Source organism: Musca autumnalis, unplaced genomic scaffold (assembly GCF_047663935.1).
Source record: "Musca autumnalis isolate F117 unplaced genomic scaffold, ASM4766393v1 scaffold_5, whole genome shotgun sequence".
NCBI classification, from domain to species: domain Eukaryota; kingdom Metazoa; phylum Arthropoda; class Insecta; order Diptera; family Muscidae; genus Musca; species Musca autumnalis.
In genome coordinates this window covers 172,552,154-172,579,867 of record NW_027412088.1, presented here as the reverse complement: position 1 = coordinate 172,579,867, position 27,714 = coordinate 172,552,154, and the positions used below count along the sequence as shown (strand labels likewise).

The 27,714-nt window shown below is 32.5% G+C and overlaps 1 protein-coding gene across 1 annotated transcript in view; it reads right to left on the bottom strand.

The window, feature by feature from the left end:
* Positions 1-9,945: 9,945 nt before the first annotated feature.
* Syngr (synaptogyrin) overlaps positions 9,946-27,714 on the bottom strand; it is a 32,285-nt gene continuing 14,516 nt past the window's right edge. Inside the window, exons 3-6 of the mRNA XM_073989649.1 lie at positions 13,306-13,537; positions 13,104-13,243; positions 10,517-10,691; positions 9,946-10,454 (exon numbers count right to left, since the gene is read on the bottom strand). Coding sequence (XP_073845750.1) covers positions 10,408-10,454; positions 10,517-10,691; positions 13,104-13,243; positions 13,306-13,537 — 594 coding nt within the window. The 3' untranslated portion in view covers positions 9,946-10,407. The remainder of the gene's footprint in view (positions 10,455-10,516; positions 10,692-13,103; positions 13,244-13,305; positions 13,538-27,714) is intronic.

Sequence of the window (27,714 nt, the reverse complement as noted above, 5' to 3'; positions counted from 1 at the left end):
TCATAGCTTTGTTCCTTTACTTTTTTAATGGTAAGGGTGGTAAAAGAGAAAAGTGTCAAAATTGCTCTCTCGTCTTTTATTTCACAGTTTTTAATTTAGTTTTGTCAGCGTTCGACTTTTTCTTCTGTTTTTCGTCCATTATTTTTTATTGTGAAATAATCGTCAAACAAAAGTCGAAAAATCAGTTTTGCCATTTTTTACCTGCAGAAATTTTGCTGGTAGCCTGTGGTAGAAGAGAAAGCCATTTTCGCTCTCTCTCCACTCTTACTCTCTTAAAAATTGCTTCCAGTTTTGCCACTTTTTGGGGTTAAGGAACGCAGGCAAAGACATAAATACAACAAGATAAGACATTTTTTGCTATCATTCTTCAGTGAATGGCTTTTGAATTTAACATAATGTTATATCACGATATGGTGATATAACATTTTTTTCTTTTATACATTTTTACGTATTTAACCGAATTTACCGATCCAATTGACATAGAATTATTCTTGAATAGATCCTTGAATTCATAAATTTCGTTTCTGATACCATTACATGAAATGTTCCTCCTTGGTTGCGATTTTGAATTAACTGCAACCTGTTAAATGTAATGTTTCTATACAAAGTTTCGTAAACATTTTTTTGTTGCATGCAACATGCCATGGTCTAGTCTTAGTAGTATTTATGTCTTTGACGCAGGTTAGAAATTGGTAACAAATGGTAAAAATGGTAACCTCAGGTAATGCTATGGTCACACTAGGCAAATATTTGCTCCAGCGACAGGGAGTGTGTGTTTACTGAGAGCAATTGAGAATAAATTTCAATGCATTATTTACGCTAATTTGCTCTCAGTAAGCGCACACTGCCGGTCGCTAGAGCAAATATTTGCCTAATGTGACCTTAGCTTAAGTAAAGGAACACAGCTCTTGTGTTTGTCGCCCTCTAACCGCTATGTGTGTGTGCGTCTGTGTGTTTGTTGCAGGGTTGGTTTCTAGATATTGCCAGATTTTCTAGAGGAATCAGCAACCAGAAGCTATTGAATTGAAGTAACGTAAATAAAGCATTGTAGAAACGTAATCTAAAAGGAACCCCTTTTTATTTGGTACAAATCGTATCGGGTAATAAAACAACGTCTACACGGGGATTAGTTAAACCTAATTCCGTAACACTATTATAAAAATAAAACTACAATTTGTATATTTTTTTATTTGTTTGTTTTAATGTATTTTCATTTTATTTATTTATCATTTTGTTTTAAATTAATCAATCAACCAAACATATGTATGTATGTATTTGTCCTCTATTATGCATTTTGTTTTTTTCTTAAAAGTTTTACTTGTTCTTATTTTATTTGTAGGTATGCTTTTTTGTTTTGGTTCTTCGTTCATTTGGGGGTTTTTCCACTTGAATTTGTATTTTTTATGAATAACATTACATTTTTAGTTATTGAATTTAATTTTGTTTTCTTCATATATATTTTATTATTATTGTTTTTTGTGTATTTTATTTTCTCTAAAAAACGCGCACATTTACTACTTAAATAGACAGATATATAAATATTTATAATATATGTATGTGTGTGTGGTTTTTTGAGTTAATGTATTTATAGTTACTTGTCTATATATAAATATATTTAATGATCATATTTATAATTAGTTTTTTTAAGTGAAATACATTTATAAATGTATGTAACAGTGATTTAGCAACAATTTGATTTTTTGTTTGTTTGTATTTGCAGGATTTTCTTTTTTTTTGAATTTTTTTATAGATAAACTTATGAACATGTTATTGTTTGGCAATTGTTGTTATGTTTAGAAATAAAAAATTGATATATGTATGTGGAACTAAATATATTTTAATTTGTTTTTTCTCATTATTTTATTTATGTAGATGGGGATCATGGATATGGATGGTGTAGTGTTTTTGTTATTCGTGTTATAGTGCGTTTACATTTACAAAATCCATTCGATATCCACTGTCAATTCCTTTGCGTATACATCAAATGAAAACTCATCTGAAATCCATTAGATTTGACGTTTAAGCTATGGAACTGACAGCTGAAATCGAGTGGATTTCGTAAATGTAAACGCAGTATTGGTGTACGTTTAAACCAGCTCTTATTAGCGTGATAACATAATATATTTGGATTTATTTGACATAAAAATTTAATAGCATGTTTACATTAAAGCTTTTTGCCACGGTTACCTGTTTAATAAGGTTTTATTGACAGTAAAACCGAGTACAATGTAAACGTACTATAAGAAAACAATTGTCAAATTATACAAAATAGAGCCGTTATCATGATAGTAAGCACATGTATAAAGCTCTGTTCCAGAACTAAAAAGTTTTTACAAAAAGCTCTGTTCCAGAACTAAAAAGTTTTTACAATTTTTACCACATTTACACATTTTGCGTTCCCGTACATAAAATTTATATGAAAATCGTTTACGACTTTTACAACTTTTACGACTTTTACCACTTTATAAAGTACGGGAACAATTCATAAATGTTCACTTCTATAAATTTTGATTTAAATTATTGTTTTTTTATAAAATCATTAAATAATACTACTTGTTTATGTATTTAATTAATTTAAATATATATTTATAATAAATTCCTATATGTGATTTTATTTAAAGCCTTGTTCAAAATGCCGGTTAATTCAAATTTTTTGTTTGCTTTGTTTTAACAAACAGAAGATTAAAGAATTAAAATAAATTTTTAAACTATTGAGCTTAAAGCGCATTTTACATTTAATATGTTTTATAAAACACGCATCAGTTAAGATGTCAATTCCATCCACAATATCTTTCAAATAAATGACGTAAACTGCGAGAAACACCTGTTTTAAGTGCAAGTGTAAAATGCGTTTAAAGTGACTTATAAAAACAGCATGTCCAATCCCGTAACAATTTGAAAATAATTGATTCATGTACGTATACGTATATTTTTTGTCCTATGCTAGTTTTACGTTTACGAAATCCACTCGATTTCAAGTGTCAATTCCATTGCTCAAACGTCAAATGAAATCTTATCTGAAATTCATTGGATTTCATTTGACGTTTAACCAATGGAATTGACAGTTGAAATCGAGTGGATTTCGCAAATGTAAACAAAGTACTAGGTTTATCTCGCATTTACATCCAAATTTGTGGTTAACTTTTGTATTAGGGGGACATATAGTGCGGTTACACTACAGTTTTTTGCCGGGTTAACCCACTTTATGAGGATTTATTGCTTAATCTGGTCAAATTTCACCAGATTTGCCATACAAAAATTAAATCCTCTTACGACTGGGTTTATTTTAAATCCGGCACAAATCCACCAAAAATACAGTGTTGTATTCGGCATTTGTGCAAAAAAATCCAACTCTACTCAAAAAGTACCAAAAGTTGCAACTGTTTTTGTAACAGAGTTTGTCGTGTTTTACACGTTTACGATTGGTCGCATGAGATTTTATGGAGTTAATAAATCCAAAGTTACTTGAAAATCATAAAATTATTTATTTTTTTACATTGGACACTTTTTTAACAACAAGTACGCTTGATACCATGATACAAAAATGTATCCCTGTGTGTAAAATATACCAATATGAACAAAGAGTGACGATATCTCACACGAGAAATTGTAAAAGTGTAAAACACGACTTTATTACTTATTTTGTATGTATACGTAAACAAACATCAGCTGGCAGTTTATATCCTCGAAAAGCTAAGTGTAACCAGCAAAGATTAACCCACTGGATCTATTAAACCCAGTGGGTTAACCTTCAATAGTGTAACCGGGGTAATAGATCGATTTTTGATTTGTCGATTTATTGAGTTAGAAGCTCCACTAATCGTAGTCGGATTACGATAACTGTTTTACGATAACTTTCCAGCAATAATTACTCAGCAAGTTCCAGCAACTTCTCTCAGTGAATTTTTCTCTCTCAAGCAAAAAAAAATTGCAGGAAGTTATCGAACAACATTTTGCAAGAACTTGCAAGAAAGTCAGCTGTTTCCGAAAATATATGAAAATTGTTGTTGTTTCTTTTGATATAACTGGTCTGTTCCAGAACCTGCAAGAAGCTACTATTTTTTTTTTTATATAAAATTTTTAAATTGCAGTTTATTAAACAGTAATCCTATCCACAAAGCTTTAGCTAAAAATGATTGAAATACCACATTTAAGGTATATTTTAGTGATTAGGAAAGTAATTATTCAGCTAGACTTTGATATTAACGAAATAGACCTCGATGACTGTCAGTTTTGTTGAACCGTGTGTACTATGCTTTAGAATCTGAAAACATGAAATTTTCTTGGTCAAAAATTTTAACATTTCAATTTGTTTACATTGAACAGCTGATTAAACGTCAGCTGACCAAACTCACAGATTTAATGGGACAAATTTTCTCAGCAAAAATTTGCAAGTTCTCAGTCACAGAACTGTCAAAAAATCTCTCTCAACTCGCTCTCTTTTACTGGACAATTTTGTTATCGAACAGCATTCAGTACAAATTTATGGGTTATCGCATGGTATAAGTAAAGAGGTAGGTTTAAATGGAAACAATCTATAGAACCCTTGTTTTTCCTGAATTCCTAAAACTTCAAAATTAGTAAATACAAAAGCAACAAGTGGGTTTGCATGGTACAATGAAGTAGAGCTGACAAACCATCGATATTCCCAACATTAGATATTTTCGATATAATGTTTTAAAATATCGATTGCTATCGATATTAACGTTAAGTTGTCATCGCCATTAATTTGGAGATGAAAATGGCGGAAATGTCAATGATTTTCTTGAAAAGCAGCGAAATTTCTATTTATTTCAATGGATTTCAGGTTAGGGGTTTTTATTCCGATAATATCGATAGGCAAAACTATCTATCGATATTGAATTTTTAAATAATAATCGATATTATCGATAGTGCTATCGATTTTTTGCCAGCTCTACAATGAAGTGGAGGTAGGCCAGGTATGAAAATCACTGAGAAATGCCAGCCTGCAGCCATGGCTTAAAACGTCAAATGGCATGGTACAATAATAATGGTAGATGTACCTGCATAGCCATCCCGCATTAAAAACATATGGAACTTAGAGCTTCACTTTTTATATGTTAAAAGTGCCATATAGTGTAAAAACATTTCTTTAGCTAGTCTCCAGAATATTCTTGTTGGAAAAGTGTTCCAAAAATAGCAAAAGTTCTTCCCAAACTTATGACAGTGAAAAAATGTCATTCACTTATTTTCTACTTGACAAGTTTGGCCAATCTGACATCGTGATTGCTGGTATCCGATTTGCAGATAAATGTCAGCAGAATTTTTACAAAAACTGTAGTTTTTACATTCCCGTACTTTTGGAACAAATTTAAATTAATGTCAATATTTGATAAATTGTTCATTCGTAAGTTTTGCTAACAAAAAATTAACAATTTTACTATGGCACGCGAATACACATTTTTTGTCCTTGTTTTCAATTTTAAGATATAAGCTCTGTTCCAGAACTAAAAAGTTTTTACAATTTTTACCACTTTTACACATTTTTCGTTATCGTACACAAAGTTTATATGAAAATCGTTTACGACTATTACAACTTTTACGACTTTTACCACTTCATAAAGTACGGGAACAGGCCAATAGTATTACAGCAGAAGTTTTTTGTTGGAACAATTGAGCGATACATCTACCTTTATGATTGCATAATGTCAAAAACAGTACAAAATGTCAACCCTGCTTTTGACAGATTAGGCCATAAAAAGAAAAAAATTGTTATCACCTGTTAGCTGTGGCCTACCTTTACTTTATTCTACCATGTGGGTTTGTTTACAATACCTTTTTTGAGCATTTTATAAAAAACGCGAAAAGTGAATGAAGTGTCGTGGTTTCCCCACATAATCGAGTTGCGGATATGATAAAATGATTGTTTCAATGCAAAGCTGACGGATTTCTTCCATACAAATGTTCTAAAAACAATTTTAAAAATCATTTAATTCGATTGTTTTTAAAATTGTTGGCATATTATTCAAACAGAACACACACATACACAAAATGGGTACATTGTTTTGAAGTTTTAGGAACACTCGAAAGAAAAAAATTAAATTGACACAGAGCTTTAGCTAACCTTTCTTATTAAACCATGGGTTATCGTATAGACCTTTTGTTTCAGAACATTCAATAATATGCTATTTTTTGTCAGTTTTTCGAATTTTTGCAGAGAAAACGTTCCCGTACTCAAAACATAAATAATACCCGAGCTCTTATGGAGAAAGTCCATTACCCGCCCCTTCTAAATCGAAGTTTGTTTAGAAAACAATATGCTTCAAAATAGGGATGAAGTCATGCTTACATATGTTTAAAATGTTTAAAACAGTGTTTGAATTAGAGCTTTTTGTCGGGTTAAACTTCTTTATGAGGATTTATTTGACGTTTGCCCTATGGAATCGACATTTGAAACCCAATGGACTTATTAAACCCGGTTAAGTGCAAACGGGTTATAATTTGAGTTGACAATTCCGTTGAATGTGAACCAAATATATGATGTTTCTCAAATTGCCAGTGTCTGAATTTTACTTCTGATGAACGGAAAAATCAACACCTTATGATTGGTTTACATTTACGAAATCCACTCGATTTTAACTGTCAATTCCATTGATTAAACGTCAAACGAATGCTATGTTTACATTTACGAAATCCACTCGATTTCAAATGTCAATTCCATAGCTCAAACGTCAAATGAAATCACATCTGGGTTTCATTTGACGTTTAACCTATGGAATTGACAGTTGAAATCGAGTGGATTTCGTAAATGTAAACCATGCAGAAGTCCAATGGATTTCAGATGGGTTTTCATTTGACGTATACGCAAAGGAATTGACAGTTGAAATCGAGTGGATTTCGTAATGTAAACCAAGCATTAGTTTAATATTATGTCGATATAACAAATACATACATATGTATCACAAATTCAATATCGATTTCATATAATTTCCTGAAATATCTATCAAATGTGAACATAGAGCATTTATAATAAAGTATTATGTGTAAACGTGGCCTAATGGAGTACAAAGTAAACATAATACCCCGTTTAGACTATGCTTGGCTTAGCAAATCAACTCGATTTAAGTTGTCAATTTCATACAATATATGGCAAATAAATCGAGATAATGCACTTAATCATCGTATGTATAAGTGCATAGTCTAAACCATGGTATAATTATTACAAGGTAGGGCATAGCAAACAGCTGATTACAATTTTTTTCTATTGGTTTGCTTATTCTTTCAAATCAGTATAAACAAATTGTGTATGAATGTGTATGGTTTTGAAAAATATGACAAAATATTTTATACATATTATAATTCAGTCGAAATGAAAATTATTATTACAACATTTATTATTTGTATTTATTACAACATTGTGATGAAACAAACTTTTGAACATATGCAGAAGCGGACTCTGTAAAGAAAACTTAGTCTCCCATTCATTTTTCGCGTTTTTAGTTAGTGATCCAAAATATCAAATAAACAGTACAACCTGTTACATATTCAGTTATGGTAATTCTGACAGAATAAGCAAATACACCCAGGCCTTGTTTTTCACAACTTTTTCGAACCTGACCTACCTTCCAAATTATTGTACCATGGTCTAAACCAAGTTTTAACTGCTGTTTTTATAAGTTTTTTTGCCTATTTGCTTGAAAGTTAAAACAGTTACAGAAATTCTTGAAATTATATAAAATTCTTAAAATTATATTAAACAATTCGAGATAACGAAATAAAGTATTTTTTTGTTGTTGTTTAAATCAATTCTACAATTTCATTTATTATAACCTGAGTTATTAAGTTTTTTTAGTGTTTTACTTTTATATTTGTTTTTTTTTTGTAGTATAGGGATTGGTTTGCTTTTATTTTTGTTGCCTACAATATACAAATATCCATTTAACAAATAACTATTCAAAGCCATTTACATACAAATACAATCATGTAACAAAAATTATTTATGTAGTTATGATTTTTTCCAAAATTGTCTTTAGAAAGTTTTATAAAAACCAAAAACAAATTGTTAAATTCATTTCACCAAACATTTTTCTGCAAATAATTGGTATAAAAGATTATCAAATGTGAGCCTATGGATCCCTATTATCTTAAACGTTATATTTACACAAAACAAATTGTAAAAACTCTGACTTGCCAACACATTGAAACTTTAACGTCTGTTAGACTATGAAATTCTACTATGATTTAAACTGTCAATCCCATACAATAAACGTCAAATAAAATCCAGTGGATTTAGAACTACGATTTATTTGACGTATATACTATGGAATTGACATTTGAAATCGAGTGGATTTATAAGTCTAAACGTACTATTACTTCTTTTGAAGCAATTTATTTTCTACTTGACAATTTTGACTGCTCTATCATCGTGATTGCTGGCATCCAATTTGCAGATACATTTCAGCTAGAATTTTTACAAAAATTGTAATTTTTACTTTCCCCTACTTTTGGAACCAATTTCGATTAATATCAATATTTGACGAATCGTTCTTTCGCAAGTGTTACAATTAAAAAATTAACAATTTAATTTCGCCGCGTGAATAAAATCGTTTGAACTTGTTTTAATTTTAAGATATACCGTTGCAGCAGGAGTTTGTTATTGCATAATGTCAACAACAACCAAATATGTAAACCCCGTAATTAATCTACCACGGTTGTACGCAACGGAATTGAGCTGAAATAATAATAATTTTGACAGTTTTCACTGGGATTTTGCAAAATGTTTGTAAGTTCAATTTCAAAATTCCAACAAACACGACCATGAGACCCAACTCTTAATTTGGTTTAATAAATGAATGTTTAAGTAATAGGTACTTTACACGATATGTTATTTTACATATGTGTTGTCACTTTGCATATACATATTGTACATAAAAAGTGACAACCCATATGTAAAAAAAACATATCGTGTAAAGTGCCCATAAGTTTACATTACCAAAAATTCAGTAGATTTTAACTGGTAATTCCATTGTGTATTTGGATTTCACTTATACGCAATGGAATTGACAGTTAAAATTCCCTGGATTCAAATGTATATGGATATTTTTCTCCTCATAATTAATAATACATACTATATAATATTTGTTTATATTAAAATACAAAATTTTGGTTATTGTTGCTTGTTTCTTCTTGTTTTCAATCTAAAGCTGAAGCATTTTAGTGTAGTTTCTTCTTTTAATAGGTATGTTCGTTTACTCAATAAGTCCCGGTCCACACTAGAGTGAATTTCATTAAAAAATTTCATGAAATTAGGTGTCCTTAGGTCGAATTCCCCACTACAGCAATTTCATGATTTTACTCTACTATGGAACTCGATCTAGAGACGCATAATTTCATGTCAAAATGTCAGTGAAATTACTCGAGTGTGGCCCAGGACTAATTTGTACAAGTCCAGTAACTACCTGCAAACAACTAAGGTTTTTGTATTGTACTTAAGAGTAAACGAACAGCATCCAGTAACAATTCGTACAAATTTTGAGTAAACGAACACACATAATGTAAGAAAAACATTAATGGCCCCGGCACATACGGTCCGTTGAGCGTTGCGCTACAATAACCACATGAAGACTTCAAGAACAAACTTGGCATCACTTACACATTTCTCATGTGGTTGTTGTTTTTGAAGCATGACGCGACTCACAACGTACCTTATGTGCCGGGGCCATAAACCATTTGTTTGCTGTTTTATTTACTTATTTCTGGGCGTGTGGTTTTTCCAAAACTTAGTTTTAAGTTAGTTTTTTTTTTTTAATTTTTTGTTTCTTTCAGTGTATATATAATCTATATAAGTTATTTTATGCAAATGTATATATATATAATAATTATTTAATATTATTTATATAATATGTATTGTTTATTACAGTTTTATTGTGTTCACGTTTTGTTCTTCTCTTTTTTCCTCTATCTTGTTTTATTCATTTAATCTTCTTTGTTTTCTTACAAATTTTAACATTTATTATTCGGTGTATTTTTGTATTGTTCAAGTTTACAGAGTTTAGTTGTTGTTGTGATTTTTTGTGAATTTTTTTTCGCTTGATATTTGTTGTTGGTAGCCAATTTGTTCGTTTTTCTTTAGATATTTAAATTCTATTTAGTTACATATTTTTCTCAGTGTATATCATGAATTATTACTTGTTGGGCATTATTACTAGGTTTTGTTGTTATTTAATCGTCTACAAAAAACAAGAATCTCTTTAAGGTACATTTAGACTATAACCTTTATATCATAATGCCCTCATCTCGTTTTATTTGCCGTAATATGTATGAAAATACCTGTCAAACAAGACTAGAAGGAGAGCCATTATCACCACAATAATCGCTAGTCTAAACGTATTGTTATAATTTAAGTTAAATTATTTAATGTTGTCTATTTTGTTTGGAATTTGATATCTAATAGGTGGGTTGCTGGTATTCCATATTTTGTTGTTCCATGCCTCCTATAAAAGATAAATAATTTAGTTTGCAATTGAAAATTCTTGGTTGGGTTACCATTACTTACCCGTTTGCTGGCCTGAAAATGGTGAAGCACTATATTGGTCATTATCATTGTCCATGGAATAACTTGTGTAGGCCTGCTGATGCACCACATTGGCGGGATCATTTTCAAAGGCCGATGTAAATTCATCACCAGCACCAATTAGGAAACGTTTGTAGGCTAAGAAAGCACATAGTGCCTGAAAAATATTTAAAAGAAGAAAAATAGGGTTATGTTTTATAAAACACGCAATTAAATATTTTATTTTCAATTCCAAGAAATTATGCGCTCTTATGGCTAAGTCACACCAAATGCTTTTTTGCATGTATGTATGTTGCCGCAATGGCCCCGGCACATACGGTACGTTGTGCGTCGCGTTACAACAACCACATGAAAACTTCAAGAACAAACTTGGCATCACTTACATTTTTTTCATGTGGATATTGTTTTTAACGCGTGACGCAACGCACAACGTACCGTATGTGCCGGGGCCACAATGGTGGAATAAGAAGGTGTTACATCAAATCATGCAAAACGTCAGATTTGCTTACAATAATTGGTCTGTTCCTTTACTTTAAAAAATGGTAACAGTGGCAAAAAATGGTAAAAGTGGTGAACTGGTCTCATATAAATTGTATGCTTGTTGAAGTAAAGGAACGCTTTGCAGGTTAAAAATGGTAACCTCAGGTACGTAAAGGAACAGAGCTAATATATTGCTGTGAATTGCTTGTTTACATTTTGTATGTGATTTTATTCACAATAATGCATTTTGACAACTGGTATGAAGATCAGCTGTTTTTAATACAGGTATTATTGTGCCATGGTTGTCACTTTGGGTATACTATTATACAGACCAGCTGATGTCATACATGGACGTATTCGCAAATGAATTGACAGTGGAAATCGATTGGATTTTATTTGACGTTTGAGCAAAGGATGACAGTTGAAATAGAGAGGATTTCGTAAATGTTAACATAGTATACCTATATAAAATGATCGGTCAAGCCATGTTTACATTGAAACAAGTTTCCATTTACGATTTGAAGTTTCCATTTTTAAAATTAAATCTTATGCGGCACGCTGAAACTTGCACTAAATCTTTACCTATTATTGGCGTTCTGATACACCGTTTGGAGTTCTTATTTCCCAAGCCAGGCAGCATCAAAAATTTCAACGATGGCAAAATACCCCTCAGTAATGTTGGCGATATTTCCTGAGAATTTCAGCCATGTAAAACGTTTGACGTATACGCAAACGAATTGACAGTTGAAATCGAGTGGATTTCGTAAATGTAAACATAGTAGTAGCTTTACATGCTAACAATACTTTTGCTGCCTGGCCACACATCAAAATAAGACTAATAGTACGTTTACATTGTACTGGTTTAATTAAGTTCATTGAATCTAGTTCCATATACATCAAATAATAGCTTTGTTCCTTTACTTTTTTAAAAGTGGTAAAAGAGAAAAGTGTTAAAATTGCTCAAACTTGCTCTCTCATGAACATTTTTTCAGAAAACTAAAGGAACAGAAAAATGGTAGATCTGGTAGCAATGTCAAAAAGAAACATAAAAATCAAATTTCTTCTTTTTTTCACAGTTTTTAAATTTGTTTTGTCAGAGTTGTTCTTCTGTTTTTCGTTCATTTTTTCTTCATTGTGAAATAATCGGCGAAAAATCAGTTCTACAATTTTTACCTGCAGAAATTTGTCTGGTAGCCAGTGGTAGAAGAGAAAGGCATATGTGCTCTCTCCTCTCTCACTCTCATAAAAATTGCTGCCAGTTTTACCACATTTTGGGGTTAAGGAACGCTTTGCAGGTTAAAAATGGTAACAAATGGTAAAAATGGCAACATCAGGTAAGTAAAGGAACACAGCTAATGTAATGTGAATTTGCTGTAAGTCATACATGTTCTGTTTAGGGCCGCCATCAGACCATCTGCTTTTTCACATGTATGACATCAGCTGTTCTGTATATTAATTAGTATACCCAAAGTGACAACATACATGTGAAAAAGCAGATGGTCTGATGGCCGCCTAATAAGCAATGGAATTGACCGTTAAATCGTGTGAATTTCGTAAATGTAAACCTAGCATAAAGGTCTTGGTCTATAAAGGCCTGCGTACATAAGCTGCCTCGCCTGGATGGCTTGCTTTCCTACTTCATTTCTGACATAATAAAAATAAAAGAATAAAGAAAGCCGAGAAAATTTCGGACTGGGTTGCCCTTTTCTTTTTTATTCTTTTATCAGAAGCAAGCAAGGTAAGCAGGCGAGGCAGCTTATGTACGCAGGCCTTAAGTGGCTGGCTTTCTTGCTTTATCTATTTCTGGTAAAAGACTAAAAGAAAAGGACCATCTAGTAATTCATTTTTTTATTCTTGAACTTACGCAAAAATATCACGTTACTTATGTTTCTCTCCCTTATGCTAAGTTTACATTTACGAAATCCACTCGATTTCAACTGTCAATTCCATAGCTCAAACGTCAAATGAAATCTCATCTGGATTTCATTTGACGTTTAACCTATGGATTTGACAGTTGAAATCGAGTGGATTTCGTAAATGTAAACCAAGCATTAAATATGTATCATAGATTTTTCCTTCTTCTACTTACCCATGTAAATACGGAGAATAATGAAAATACAATAGCCGCCTGCATGTTACCCGCACCAATACCGCCAGGTGGCACTTCAGCTGAACTCCATTGTGACCACAAATAAATAAAGGCAACAAAATACATGAATGCCCAAAATGCTGTAATTGTAAATTGATTATATAAATCTGTCTGTAATATCATTGGTAGCGGTTTTGCTCACCTGAGAAACCCATATCAGCCATAACGAAACGTTTTCGACTTTTCACCGATGACATACGTTCGAACAGATATTCACCAACAATAAATGCAATTGAAGCAATAAATCCAAACACGCCCACCGTATTGCCATATTTACAAGCCATATTATCTTTGTTGAACAGACACACCTCTTTGCCATCTTCTTCGCGATAACCTTCCGATGTTATACAACCAAAGACGACAGTTGAGAAGAGCTGAAATGGAAGAGAGAAAGAGGTAAAATATTTTTTTAGAACATTGGTGGCTTTTTTATTGGGATAGCTGATACATTTTTTTCAAAATAGTCTGGCTTAATCCCATTGTTGTTGTTTTAATATTTTAAAACAAAGCAACTGATGAGATCCTGTGGCGAGGATCGAAACTAGTCTTCCACTAATAAATTAGTTTTTTAAAATATTAAAACAACAAACAATGGGACTAAGCCAGACTATTTTGAAAAAAAAAAAACAAAATTATTATTTTTTATTTAGAAAAATTATCTCGTGTGATCTTTCTGTAAGAAAAGTCATCCACGTTAATTCTTTTATAAGGACTTTTCTTATTGTTCCCATGATTGTTTATTTTAGAATATACATATATTTTAAATAAAAAAATATTTTAGAAAAGTTCATATGGCAAGATTTTTTTTTTTGAAAAATTAGGAAGTGTCATCTCCGATGAACTTCTCTATAGGAAACGTTATATCCCATCAACTTATCTGTAGGAAAAGTTATCTCAGATGAACTTTTCTACAGGAAAAGTCATCTCCGAATGAATAAAGGCCTCAGCACAATGGCTCCGTTGAGTGTCGCGTAACAACGACCTCATGAAAACTTCAAGAAAACACTTGGCATCACTTACACTTTTTCATGTGGTTGTTATTTGCGACGCGTAAAACGACAATCAACGGAACGAATGTGTTTGGCCCCTTAAGATGGAAACATATTCAACGTTTGAGAAAAGTTTTGCGTCATTTCTGGTATAAGAAACAAGAAAAATTCAAACATGACAGCACTTTGCCGTTTGCACTATGGAATTGACAGTGGGTTTATTTAATCCGGTTAAGTACAAACGGGGTATTACTTTTCTAACTTTTCTTTAGAAAAAAACAGGTCCAATCTACTTTTCTATAAGAAAAGTAATTTCCAATGAACTAGAAGGAAAGCCATCTCCAATAGACTTTTCTGGAAGAAATGTAATCTCCGAAAAACTCTTCTAAAATAGCAATCTCTATATGAAAAGTCATCTCTCATGAACATTTCTATGAAAAAATAAGTAAGATGTGGTTTTAACTTATCTTTTAAAATGCATAGTTTTAAAATGACAACAGTTTCCGTTCAAACATCATCGCTGGTTAACTTAGCGTTTACACCAGATAGTTTGTCTTCAAATGCAACTCTCATTTACTAACATATACATGTGTCGGCTGGTTTTCATTCATAATTTTACAACTGCTTTTGCAGTTGTCGGGATGCCTATGTCAGGCAAGTTTTGGGATTTTGACAATCAATACATGAAGTTAACTGTCCTGTTATGTGTAAACGCAGGGTTATTTGTTCGATTTGCCACACTTCGATATTGAAGAATGCACTTATTACATGTAATAGCTCATTTAGGTCGCCATCAGACCATCTGCTTTTTCACATGTATGACATCAGTTGTTCTGTATAAGTCTGTCTGGTTACTTTCCCAGCAAGAACTTTCTCAGAGAGTAAGGGGTTTTTATTCTCTTTTGCTAGAAAATTGTAAAAAGTAAACAGACACCTTCCCAGCAAAAACCAGCAAGCAATCAGCTGACTTGCCAAAACAGAACAATTTGTCCGCCAACAAAGGAAGTAAACACGTTGTATTTTATTAAAAATAAAAAAGAAAATGAAACAAAAAAGTATTTTTCCACTTTACAAATTTGTTCTCCATAAAACAATACAATTGGACTATGTTATTTCCACAATAAAATTGTTTTTAATGTTCACAAACATAAATCAACAAAAAACTAAAAACGGCTGATTGTTTTCAGGAAGAAGAAGAGCTTGCTAGAAGAAATTTGTCCAGCAAAAATTTGGAAGCTCTCAGTGAGAGAACTGTCAAAATGTCTCTCTCGAATCGCTCTCTTTTGCTGATTTTTTGTGTTAAAAGACGACTTCCAGCAGCAATTGGTACAAATTGTTACAAATTTTAGGGTAACCAGACACAGCTTATATTAGTGTACCCAAAGTGACAACATACATGTGAAAAAGCAGATGGTCTGATGGCCGCCTTAACTAGGGGTTTACACACAGATAGTATTGGCAAGACAATAGCAAAGTTGCAAACATGGTATAATAAGAAAGGTATGGCAGAGCTCACAGCTGATTATAATTTTTTGCTTTTGGTGACCAACTTGTGTTAACGTCATTTTGTTTTGAATATTCCAATTTTGACAAATTCCAAAAAATACATATACACATAACTGAATATTAATTGAAAAAAAGGATTGTAGTCGTAATAAACACATAAACAATAACAATGAGAAGATGCGACGTATCAAAAGGATACTTTTTTTAATTCCTGGGGACTACAACTGTAGCTCTGGGTGGTCTGCTGGATGTGATATTAAATTTAAATTCAATGGCTCCAAATTAGGGTTGTGCTATCTAGTTCGTTTAGCTGATCGATCGTTTTAGTTCAGGTCTTTTGATTGAACTAGGTCGTTCTTTTAGTTCAGTAGTTCAGTTCGTCATTCAGCTCTGCATATCAGCTGTCTTCTTGTTCGAACATTCGTTCAGTAGGTCGCAGAATACCAATCATTCATTTGTATTCTGTGTGTGGATATTGTAAACATTAAAAACTTGTAAAACAAACTTATTTGGAGAAAATGCCAACGTTTTATTTCAAAGTGAATATCTCTATTCTGTAAGAGGGACGTTGTAGAGGTCGAAGAGAACTGTCCTGGCTAAAAAATATTCAAGACTGGACCGAATATCGTGATGAACTCAGTCTTCTTACAGCAGCTAAAAACAGACAACTATCGCTTTCCACATAAAATAAATATTTCCAATAAGAATGTAACAAAATGTATGATCGCTTAACATCCGAACAACGGATATGCAAATAAAGAAGAAGAAGTAAGAGGGACATCGAAAGCAAAACTTGGCAAGAAAAGTAGAAAATATCACATTTACAACGATGTGAAGTAGGTTGTCATAAGTGGTCAAACAACAAAGATATCGCAATAGTCGGTAATGCATCCCATCCCGAAATTTTTATCGGATCCTCACGAAATTTTGGGGGTTAATGGGGGTCTCACAGAGAAGGAACCCTTTTGATGGTTGGCACACATCCCACTTTTCCATGTTTTATTTGAGTTGTACTGATGATGCACTTAAATGCGTTTCAACAAAATTGACCTGTTTTAATTAAGACATTCAGAGCAAAAGGCGCTAAGCTATCCCAATTTTAATATTTTTAATTTTGCCAGTCAAAAGCTTATGCACAGGGGTAGAGGTGTAGGGTACCTCATAGTCGACCCGACTATAGCCTTGGCTCGCTTGTTTTAATTTATAAATGAACAATTTTGTTTTTCAGATTGTACACATTTGATATTTGCAAGTTTGCGAAGCAAACATTGGCAGCTTTTGGGTCTACTGGTACATTCAAAAAGAAATTCAAACTACATATAACCCATTTGAAGGTTTGAAGAGATACAACATTCGGAGGATGCTTCACTGATTTAATTAACACAAATCCAAGTTCAATATAATGATGACACATTGAACTAGATCAGCGTTTTGTATGAAGTGGTTGAAACAGCTGAAATTTTTTTCGTTATTTTACTGAACTACTGAACTATAAAGAACGACTTCGAGTGATCTAGTTCAGTCGTTCTTTTATGTGAATCGTTCAATTGAACTAGTTCGTTCGCGAACTACACAACTCTACTCCAAATGTGAAGTCCAGTGTTTACAAGAGCTCTGTTCCTTTACGTTCAAGAATCTTCAAGTTTTACCACTTTTTACTCGAAAAGCGTTCCTTTACTTCAGGCACAATACAATTCATATGGGAGAACTTTACAACTTTTACCACTTTTGCCGGTTTTACCATTTTCAGAAGTAAAGGAACAGACCAAAGGACACACAATAAAGCGAAATACAGTAATAATCAGATTGAACATTGCAGATACTATGGAACATGAAGATGTAACGGAAACATTACGTACATTCAGGGGGAAATTGATTGATATGGGCAAGTCTCCGCTGGTCTCCGAAGTAAACAAAGTTATGTCACGGTATTAACTTCTATTTAACAATGTAACTTCTTATTGAATATAAAATAAAGAAAAAATGTGAATCTTTCCCTATATTCCCAATATATTTTTGTTCGGATTTATTATTACAATGTGATCTTAACCTCCAATAAGAAGAATTTCACTTCCTCCATTCTCTGGCGTATTTTGAGGATTTAAGTAGTCCTTGCCGCCGCAAAATGTTAAGCACGCCTGTAGGCTACATTTCCGAGTATTTCAGCGAAGTGGGGTCACTAGACAGCCATTAAGACTCGTCGATAAAAAAAGATGTGAGAGAAGTCTCCTTGTCACTTCCGGAGTTTCTGTGGTAAATATACATACATAACATGTGCGCATATGTAGGTTGTGGAAATATGAAAGCTGTTTTTCCTGACATTTTTCTTGCTAATGTTCTGTATTCTTACAAGGACTCAAATTTACAGATTGATAATTAACAGAATCCAATCTTTCACTTAATAAAACGAGGACTTCTGCTGACTTTATAGATACTTTTTCTTATCTTCGTATTAGCCAACAGTTACGATCTGTAGCAAGGACATTTCTAGTCGATCCGCATAAAAGTTACTGTCTTGTCCTGTAAATAAATCTTTATGAAATTTTAAATGCAATTTCAAAAACTGAATATATCGTACCATTAATGTTTAGCACATTTCATTAATTTTAAAAATTTAATAAAATATGAAACAAAACAAACATTAACAAAAACAAAAACAAAACTTGACGTTTGTCACTATAGACAATTTTGAAAGGAGGCGGGCATAGGTGTAGGGTAGATTTTCCATAGTTTTTTCGAATCTGGGGCTGGATTCTTGTTCTATGAAAATTTGAAATGAAAAATATTTCCTTTATAATTTTTTTCATTTGACACTTTTTTCCTTTATATAGCCTTTACCTAATTAACTGCGTGTTGCGTGTGCGTTCAAAAAAACAAAAACAAAATACATGTATTTGTTGTTGTTTTCAATTTGAAATACATGTATTTTGTTTTTGTATTTTTAAACGCACACGCAACACGCAGTTAATTAGGTAAAGACTTAAAAGTTTTGATTTCACATTTTCATAGCCTTATACCTTCCTTATAGCTCATTTAGACTAGTCATAAATCCTCGACTGGATTTAATAAATCCAGTACAAATCTCATTGCATTTAGATATACATTTTGGAGGATTTAAATGGCAGTCAGCTGATTTTTGTTCATAGCACAATTACCAAGGTAGATGCATCAGTCCATCTGATCGAATTTGAAACGTCAAAAGAATTTTTTGTAAATTGAATTCGTCTCAAAAAACATACGTCAAATTACAAATTTATTGTTAAATACTGAAAATGTTAGCACATTATGCTACTAATGCTGACTAAAGAGCAAATAAAGAATTATTTTATCGCAGTTTGCCCATCTAAAATAAATAAACGAATTATTTTATCGTTTGGACATCGTAAATATTAGTCTTGGTTGATTAAAATCAACTTTGTACATCAAAACAAATTTAATTTTTCTGCCTTGTTTACAAATTTTTACATTTTAAATTATTTTTAGTGTAGCAATTCACCGATGCATCTACCTTGTTTCTTGTGCCAGCTTGCAACTTTTTGTATTTTCTAGCAACATGTTGCAAAAAACAGAGTTGTATACGAGGATTTATGCCAGATTTAAAACAAATCCACTCAATACGAGGATTTATTTGTGTATGGGAAATCTGGTAGATTTTGGCTGGATTTAGTAAATAAAACCTGATAATGTTCTAAATCCTGCTAATGAAGTCATATCTAAATGGCATATTATTGTACCATGGTTAGAAACCATTTTCACCAACCCATTCATAATTGTCTCTATACATATTTAAAAATTTATAAATGTATTTGTGAAAAAGGTTTGTATTTTTGCTATTGTCTTGCCAATACTGTCATTTGTAAATCCTCAACTGGATTTAATAAATTTGGAGGATTTAAATGGCAGTCAGCTGATTTTTGTTAACCCTAAATCCTCCAAAATGTATATCTAAATGCAATGAGATTTGTACTGGATTTATTAAATCCAGTCGAGGATTTATGGCTAGTCTAAATGAGCTAAAATTTTGCATAAGGAATAAATCCTCGTATTAGGTGGTATTAGGTGTGTTCGTTTACTCAACAATTTGTACAAATTTGTACAAGTTCAGTAACTTCTTGTAATCTGCTAAGGTCTTTTGCATTGTACTGTAGAGTAAACGAACAACATCCAGTAACAATTTGTACAAATTTTGAGTAAACGAACACACATAATAAGTGGATTTGTTTTAAATCTGGCATAAATCCTCGTATGCAACTCTATTTTTTGCAACATGTTGCTAGGCAATTCAAAAGGTTGCAAGCTGGCAAAAGAAACAAGGTAGAGGCATCGGTGAATTGCTACAACAAAAATAATTTAAAATGTCAACATATGTAAACAAGGCGAAAAACTTAAATTTGTTTTGATATAAAAAGTTGATTTTAACAAACCAAGACTAACATTTACGAGATCTAAACGATAAAATAATTCTTTATTTGTTCATTATAGCATTGGTAGCATAATGTGCTAACATTTTCAATATTAAACAACAAATTTGTAATTTGCCGTATATGTTTTGAGACGAATTCAATTTACAACAACTTCTTTTGACGTTTCAAATTCGATCAGGCTGATGCATCTACCTTATTATTAATTGTGCTATGAACAAAAATCAGCTGACTGCCATTTAAATCCTCCAAATGGTTATCTAAATGCAATGAGATTTGTACTGGATTTATTAAATCCAGTTGAGGGTTTATGGCTAGTCTAAATGAGCTAATATAACAATAAATAATGCAATACTGAACTTCAATGCATTTGGTGCGGAAACTTTTTTCGCGATATAAAAAAATGACACGGAATTTCATGCTCGGTTTTCATGCTACACGGCTATGCGGTGGTATTTTTGATATTTTTAAAACTTGCAAAAAGGGTATAACCCTATCGTGCATACGTCAAATTAAATCCACTGTATATAATGCAATTGACAATTGAAATCCACTGGAATTCATAAATGTAAAAATGGTTTAAAGCATTTACTTAAATGACAGTGTAAATTGGGTTTTAAAGAGAGTTTTAGACACCTTTTACACTAGTGTTTATTATCACGATAATGGATCAACTTGATTTCTTTAAATCCTAATTTACTTCTAACACGTTTTATAAAACATGTGCCATTTAAATTGTCAATTCCATTGAATATCTTTCAACTAAATAACGTATTTGCCCCCAAATTCAGGTTTTATATGCAATTTTAAATTAGGTTTAATATATGCATGTTTTAATATATTTTACCACTAATAAATGCTCTGTTTCAGAACCTGCAAGAAGCTACTACTTTTTACTACGATAACATTTTTTCCTTTATGTTATCGAAAAAAATAGTAAAAATTAGTAGATTCTTGCAGTACTGGAACAGACCAAAAATGTTCCATGTGTTTCCTTGAAGTTTGAAGCCGAAACACTTTGGTATAAAATTCACATTCGCATCTATCGTCCACATTTACATGACACAAAATCCTCATAAAAACAATTCCAACTAACATTTGAATGGGAAAAGCTCTTGAAATCTCCCTTCTTTCAACATTTGTCATCATTTTGACAAATGTCAACCCAAAATAAAACCCATAGAGAAAAAACTAGGGCAAAACTTTGGGACGAGTTCTAGTTGTTTGTTGTTAATGTAGTTTCCATTTATGTTTCTGCAGCCTCCGCTACTTACTCAAACATGTGTAAAATAATTGTTGGAATTATTGTTAAAAAAAGAAAAACTTTTTTCCGAAATACCATTAAGAGAAAAAATGAAAAGGAGAGTGAATAATAGTGGGGTGTGAGTAATGTACATGCATACTATGTACATATGTATGTGGAAGGGCTGACTGACTGGTCGAGTTGCATATTGCTTTAAACAAACACGCACACAACCAACGGAAGTGTATGGAAAAAGGACAATGCACAAAAAAGCTTTTGTATTGCATCAGACAAATGTACACAAAGTAACAACTGTTAAAACAAGCTTTATTTGATGATGGCAATTTGGATTGTTTGCCTAAAATCATCAAACAAAAATAAAAATAAATCATTAAACAAAAAAAAAAAAACTTCATGAGGCATGAAAAACAGGAAAAAGGATGCTAAAGAGAATTTTTTTACATTCAAATTATTTAACAATGCAAAGTAAATACATATTATTTTGCTATCGTATGATAAATACATGATGCATTGGAGGAATAGTAACAGATGACTTGTGTATGTACATATGTTTCTATTAAGGCTTGACTGCGTTGTTAGCTCAACACTCATTTATTCTAAGGCACGTAGGCTCTGCAGTAATTCTGTATTATATGGGTTTACTGCGTTAATTTAAAAGAAGGTCATGCATTTGAATTTTAATGGAAAATTTTGTCGAGAGATGTCATTGTAATGCATTACTACTCGTTTACACAAAGCAATTTGCCTTAAAATACAACCCTGATTTATTAACACATACATACATTTGACGGCTGTCTCCCAGCTGTCAGTTTTCATTTTTTCACAGATAATAGGGGTAACCATTTTTTGACTTTTTTTGTAAAGATGTGTGAGATAAATAATGAAAATAAAAAAACATGAACAAAAACTAAATAATGAACGGAGACAAAAAGAAATCGATGATTTTCATTTAATTTTACAACTGTTTTTGCAGTTGTCTGGACGCCTACGTCACACAGGCATGTTTTTGGGATTTTGACAATCAATACATGAAATCAACTGTCCTGTCATGTGTAAACGCATAGTAATAGTATGTTTACATATAACCGGCGGGTGACGTAGGGGATGGAAGATACCAAGGAACGGTCCTGACCGGCTTTAACATGGCAAAGCCTAGGATTTATATTGGTCCGTCTTTCATCTCAAGTGGGCACAGACCTCCCCGTGGTGTCACCTGGGGAACTGCCTTTAACACCCGTTTAGGCCGCCATCAGACCATCTGCTTTTTCACATGTATGACATCAGCTGTATATTAGTATACCTACGGTGACCAATGTTTCCGGATGAAAATAGAGTACATATACTGATTGATGAAAAGTTAAAGGCTAAAAAGGAGGACGGGTATTTTGTAATACTTTAACAAAATATTCAACTAACTAAAATGCCTTTGTTAATAAAAACTTACCTTCCAAAGTTTTAAAATCAACGGAAAAACCAGTGATATTGTTTAAGCCAAGACAATATTTTGTTTAATTTCTGCCTAGGGTTCTCCATTTATTTATGATATAATTTGCATCAAATGAAGGTCAAGAGTTGGTTTTCAAGTTTCGTGTTAGTAATTTGTCGGAATATTCCCCCAAAATTTAAAATTTGGGTCAAAATCAAATTTGGATATTTTTCCCACAGTGGTCAATGATGGTCAATTTCACCCGCCAAATCATCAATCAAAATCCAAACCAATCATTTTTCAAAATTATTGGCATTTTCCTTGTCCAAACCTCTTACATCGTGCAAAAATTTGTCACTATTGTAAGCACTGCATTAACGTACATGGGGAATATAAAATATATTGGTATAGAAGCCTTAGAAATATAATATGACATTTGAAAAAATAAAAATAAAATATTCATTCTATTTTGGATTGTTGGAATATAAAGAAGACTTTTATTGATCTTATAAAGCAGCGGTGGGATCCACAAAAACCAATACAATAAAAGAAGAGATTATAAATAAATAGAAGCAAATATATTTAAATTTGTGGAATCCCTTTCTATTTGTAACCCTGATGTGGATCAGCTAACAAAAACGGAAAATTTGGGATTAAATTGATTAGTTGAAAGAATTGAATGTCGTGAATTTTAGTAAACTTTGGAATTGCTGTGATCAATAGCTTTCCGGAAAATCAATATTGTGAGAAGCCTCACATCTGTAAGCTCAAATCATGCTGAACACAGACTGGATCAACTCAATGTATCAAATCAAGATGAATTGAATCAATATGATGATGAAATTGGTTAAACATTTCAAATACGTGAGAAAAGGATTTTGAATCTTACAAACTCAAGAATAAGTTCCAGGACACAATAGAGGTACCGCAAAGGTATTTGTCATATATTTGTGATGGGTATCTCTGACCCAAGAATATTCAAATGCATTAGGTATGTATATATGTCATACAAATTGAATGTTGTTGGAAACTTAAGGTCTAGAAATTTGACTCTTGGTATAAGATCGTAAAGTTGTGACTTTATCTTCCATACGTTGGTTCTTGTGTTGTGAGTAATATGTGGTGGGTCAGATGCACCTGCTATTACTTGTATAAACTCCCTTTTGAATCAGGTGAAGTTTTGACTGCATAGTCAAAATATTCGTGAGTGTTCTTTATTCACATGTTGTCGAAGTTAGAAGCCTTTGTAAACAATCAAACGAACAAGGCTATTGGTATAAATTACATTTATTGTGTTGATAATATTCAAGATGTTAATAAAATGCCCACAGTCATGATATTCATTGCTACATTTAGTGGCTTATTGCTGAAAAGATGGGTTTTTTATTTATTTATATTCGTCTGAATTGATTTCGAGTACACAAATATCTTCTGCTTTGGACACGATAATCTAATTAATACCCGTAGCTAAATATTTTTTGCTAATGATATCCCACAGTTGGGGATCATAAATGAAGTACCAGAGTTGTACAAGCTATGTCAAATGTTTTAGACGGAGGATAGGTTGTTCTCAGAATGGTAAAATAGTTTATGAAGGATTGCCTTATTCAAGACTCATCATCCTCGTATTCCAGTCATAATCTTTTAGTTAAAAGAAGGATTGCGAATACAGAATGGCATAGATTTCAGAGATCTGAAAAGGAAAGATATTCCAATGCCGAGATGGGAAGATGAAATTGATAGATAAAAAGGGCAAAGATGTTCACTGGTCCAGTTGCGCAAGTGAATATTACCAAATTTTAGAGAATGACAACTACTTTCAATGGCGAGATGCTGAAATGAAATTGATATATTAAATGGTTGCAGCGACATTCACTGGTCCAGTTGCGCAGGTGAATGGTATTATTTTTGGTTAGATCATGATTACTTTCCTAATAGAATTGCATTTATATATGTTTTCCTGAGTCAAAAAGAAGTATTTATGGGAATACCAAGTATTAACCATCCGAAGATTAAAGTACACATATCATTGTTCTGGCAATGCTGAAAAATCAATTATAAGTTTGAATGGGAGTCCATGTTAGCTTTTGGGAAAATGGTTTTCACTGTTTTGAGTGCAGTCAACTGTCTTGGAAGGAAAGATAAGTTCTTCGTGAAATGGTAAGGAGTGTTTTGGAAATCTGCCTTGTTCAAGATTCATTATCCTGGTATTCCAGTCATTATCTTTTAGTTAAAAGAGGAATGCCGAATACAGAATGGCATAGATTTCAGAGATTTGAAAGGGAAGATGAGGAAATGGGATTGATAGATGGGGAAATGGGATTGTTAGATGAAAAGGCCAAATATTTTCACTTGTCCAGTTGCGCAACTGAATACCTACCAAATCACGACGGATGTTGAAGATATCAGAATAAATGTATTTAATTGGATTTCGAGGGAGATTAGTTACCAGTTAATGGCCGGTTTATGTGTTAAAAAAATACACATCTTAAATTTTTTACTTGCGGGAGAAGGGTATTTTTTATGACTAGGGGAAAGATTTTAATACATTGGTAAAAGTTATGCTGTAGATGATACTATCTACATATAGCAAAGAACCAGGGAGGATAATTCTGAATCAGAAAATATGTACAACTGTTCAGTTCAATGCTTTAATTAGTAATACAAGTATATTAGGTCATTTAAGGGGGATTGCTGTACGCATTGTCATTTTCGGCAGATGGTAAAAGAGGAGGGACATACGTTCAGAATTCTGTTGGAGAATGTAATAATCGTCAAAATTTATTGTCCTTGATTTATTCATAAGTTTATCTTTGCAGGTAATTTTTGCCAGTGCAAGTAGTTGTTATGAATGAGGTTATGTAACTTTATTAATGCATTTTACGAACATTTATAATATCCCTTAATTAAGTTGAAACGAATAATATGGGAGGACACAGACTTGTATAATCATTTTGTTAAAAGGTAGAATTACAGGGAATAAAAATATTAAAGCGATACCGATGTTAGTAATGAATAATAAGTCAAAAATAAAATATTCACTGGGCTTGATTTGCAAGTGAATATAACATCATCAATATTTATATCAATATTTTAAAAAGGAAAGAATCTAGGCTGCTTTAGAAAACCTGTGCAGATGTCTGTCAAATTAAAACTGGAATTGGAGATGCCCACGAGGACGTGTGCAAGGGAGCGTGGCCGAGCTGTAAGCACTGCATTAACGTACATGGGGAATATAAAATATATTGGTATAGAAGCCTTAGAAATATAATATGACATTTGAAAAAATAAAAATAAAATATTCATTCTATTTTGGATTGTTGGAATATAAAGAAGACTTTTATTGATCTTATACTATTAAATAAGACTGTGATCACGGTTACACGACACACAATTAAAACTGTAATTATGTTATCTGACCACGTACATTATCACAATTGACATCAATGAAAAGGCCAAGAGTTCCTCTTCTAAATATAACTTACAGTGGTGGAACATATCTCCAGGAATTAAGATGTAATCATTATACTAAAAATTTCACCAATATTCGTACAAAAGTTTTGGTCTATTTCGGCCGCTAAATATTATGTGATCATCGTGTTAATTTGCAAGCTTTTTCTTTGTCATAAACCAAAATCTTACTTAAAATTTTGTGTAAATCAAATCATCATTGCGACCTACACTGCCTTTACAATATCGGATAATTTTTTTTTGTTCCACTTCTCCACCTAAATATGTCACTATTCCTACCAAAAAATAATCGTTCCTATTCTGGTAGGAATCCGACCTCCATATAAAATTTAGTGACGATCGGTCCATAATTGAGGCCTGGAGTTTGACTACAATTGTTAATGGACGTCTATATACATATATGAATTTTTAAGGAATGCATACAACGATTATTTCGCGGTGTAACATACATTTTCGGAAAAACAAAAAAGAGGACATAGAGCACGTCCAATGAAAATAGAGTACAAATAGAGTACGTTAAAAAAATAGAGGACGGACACCTAAAATAGAGTACTGTACTCTATAATAGAGTACGGTTGGTCACCGTAAGTATACCCAAAGTGGCAACATACATGTGAAAAAGCAGATGGTCTGATGGCCGTCTTAAAGGTAGTGAGCTAACATGTGCGGCACGTTCACCCATAAGAACGTTAAAAACTTGGGTTTGGGCGTAGGGTTAGTAACTCTCCCCTAGAAAAAACAGCCCCTCTAAAGTTAACGAACCCCGCAAACGTTTTAAGAATAAGGATGATCTGCACCTGGAATGTTCGCACTCTTTATAGACAAGGTGCAGTTTACGCATTGGTAGATGTACTTGAAGGACAAGGCCGACATTACTGCCATACAGGAAATACGATGGAACGGGAAAGGCCTAAAGGTGACGCACTGTATTATAGCTGCCATGACACAAAGCATGAGTTTGGTTGCGGATTTGTAGTTGGTCAGAGGTTAAAAAATCTGGTCTCCAGCTTCACCCCAGTGAATGAAAGACTTGCTACAATTCGAATAAAAGTTAAATTCTTCAACATCAGCTTTATTTGCGCTCATGCTCCCACTGAAGACAAGGACAAACAGACCAAAGATATATTTTACGAGCGCTTAGAAGAACTTTATGACCGTTGCCCTGCCCATGACATTAAAATTATACTAGGCGATTTTAATGCCAAAATTGGAAAGGAGAATATCTTTGGCACAACAGTTGGGAAATTCAGTCTCCACAGTGAAACATCTGACAATGGTATGAGGCTGATAGACTTTGCAGCTGCAAGAAACATGGTAGTTTGCAGTCCCATCAAACGTGTTGGATGTACGATCGTTCCGAGGTGCAAACATAGACTCGGACCACTACCTTGTTGCAGCAAGGGTACGTACCAGATTAAACGTAGCAAACAAAGTGCGAACAGACACAACACGAAAGTTAGACATCGGTAAGCTG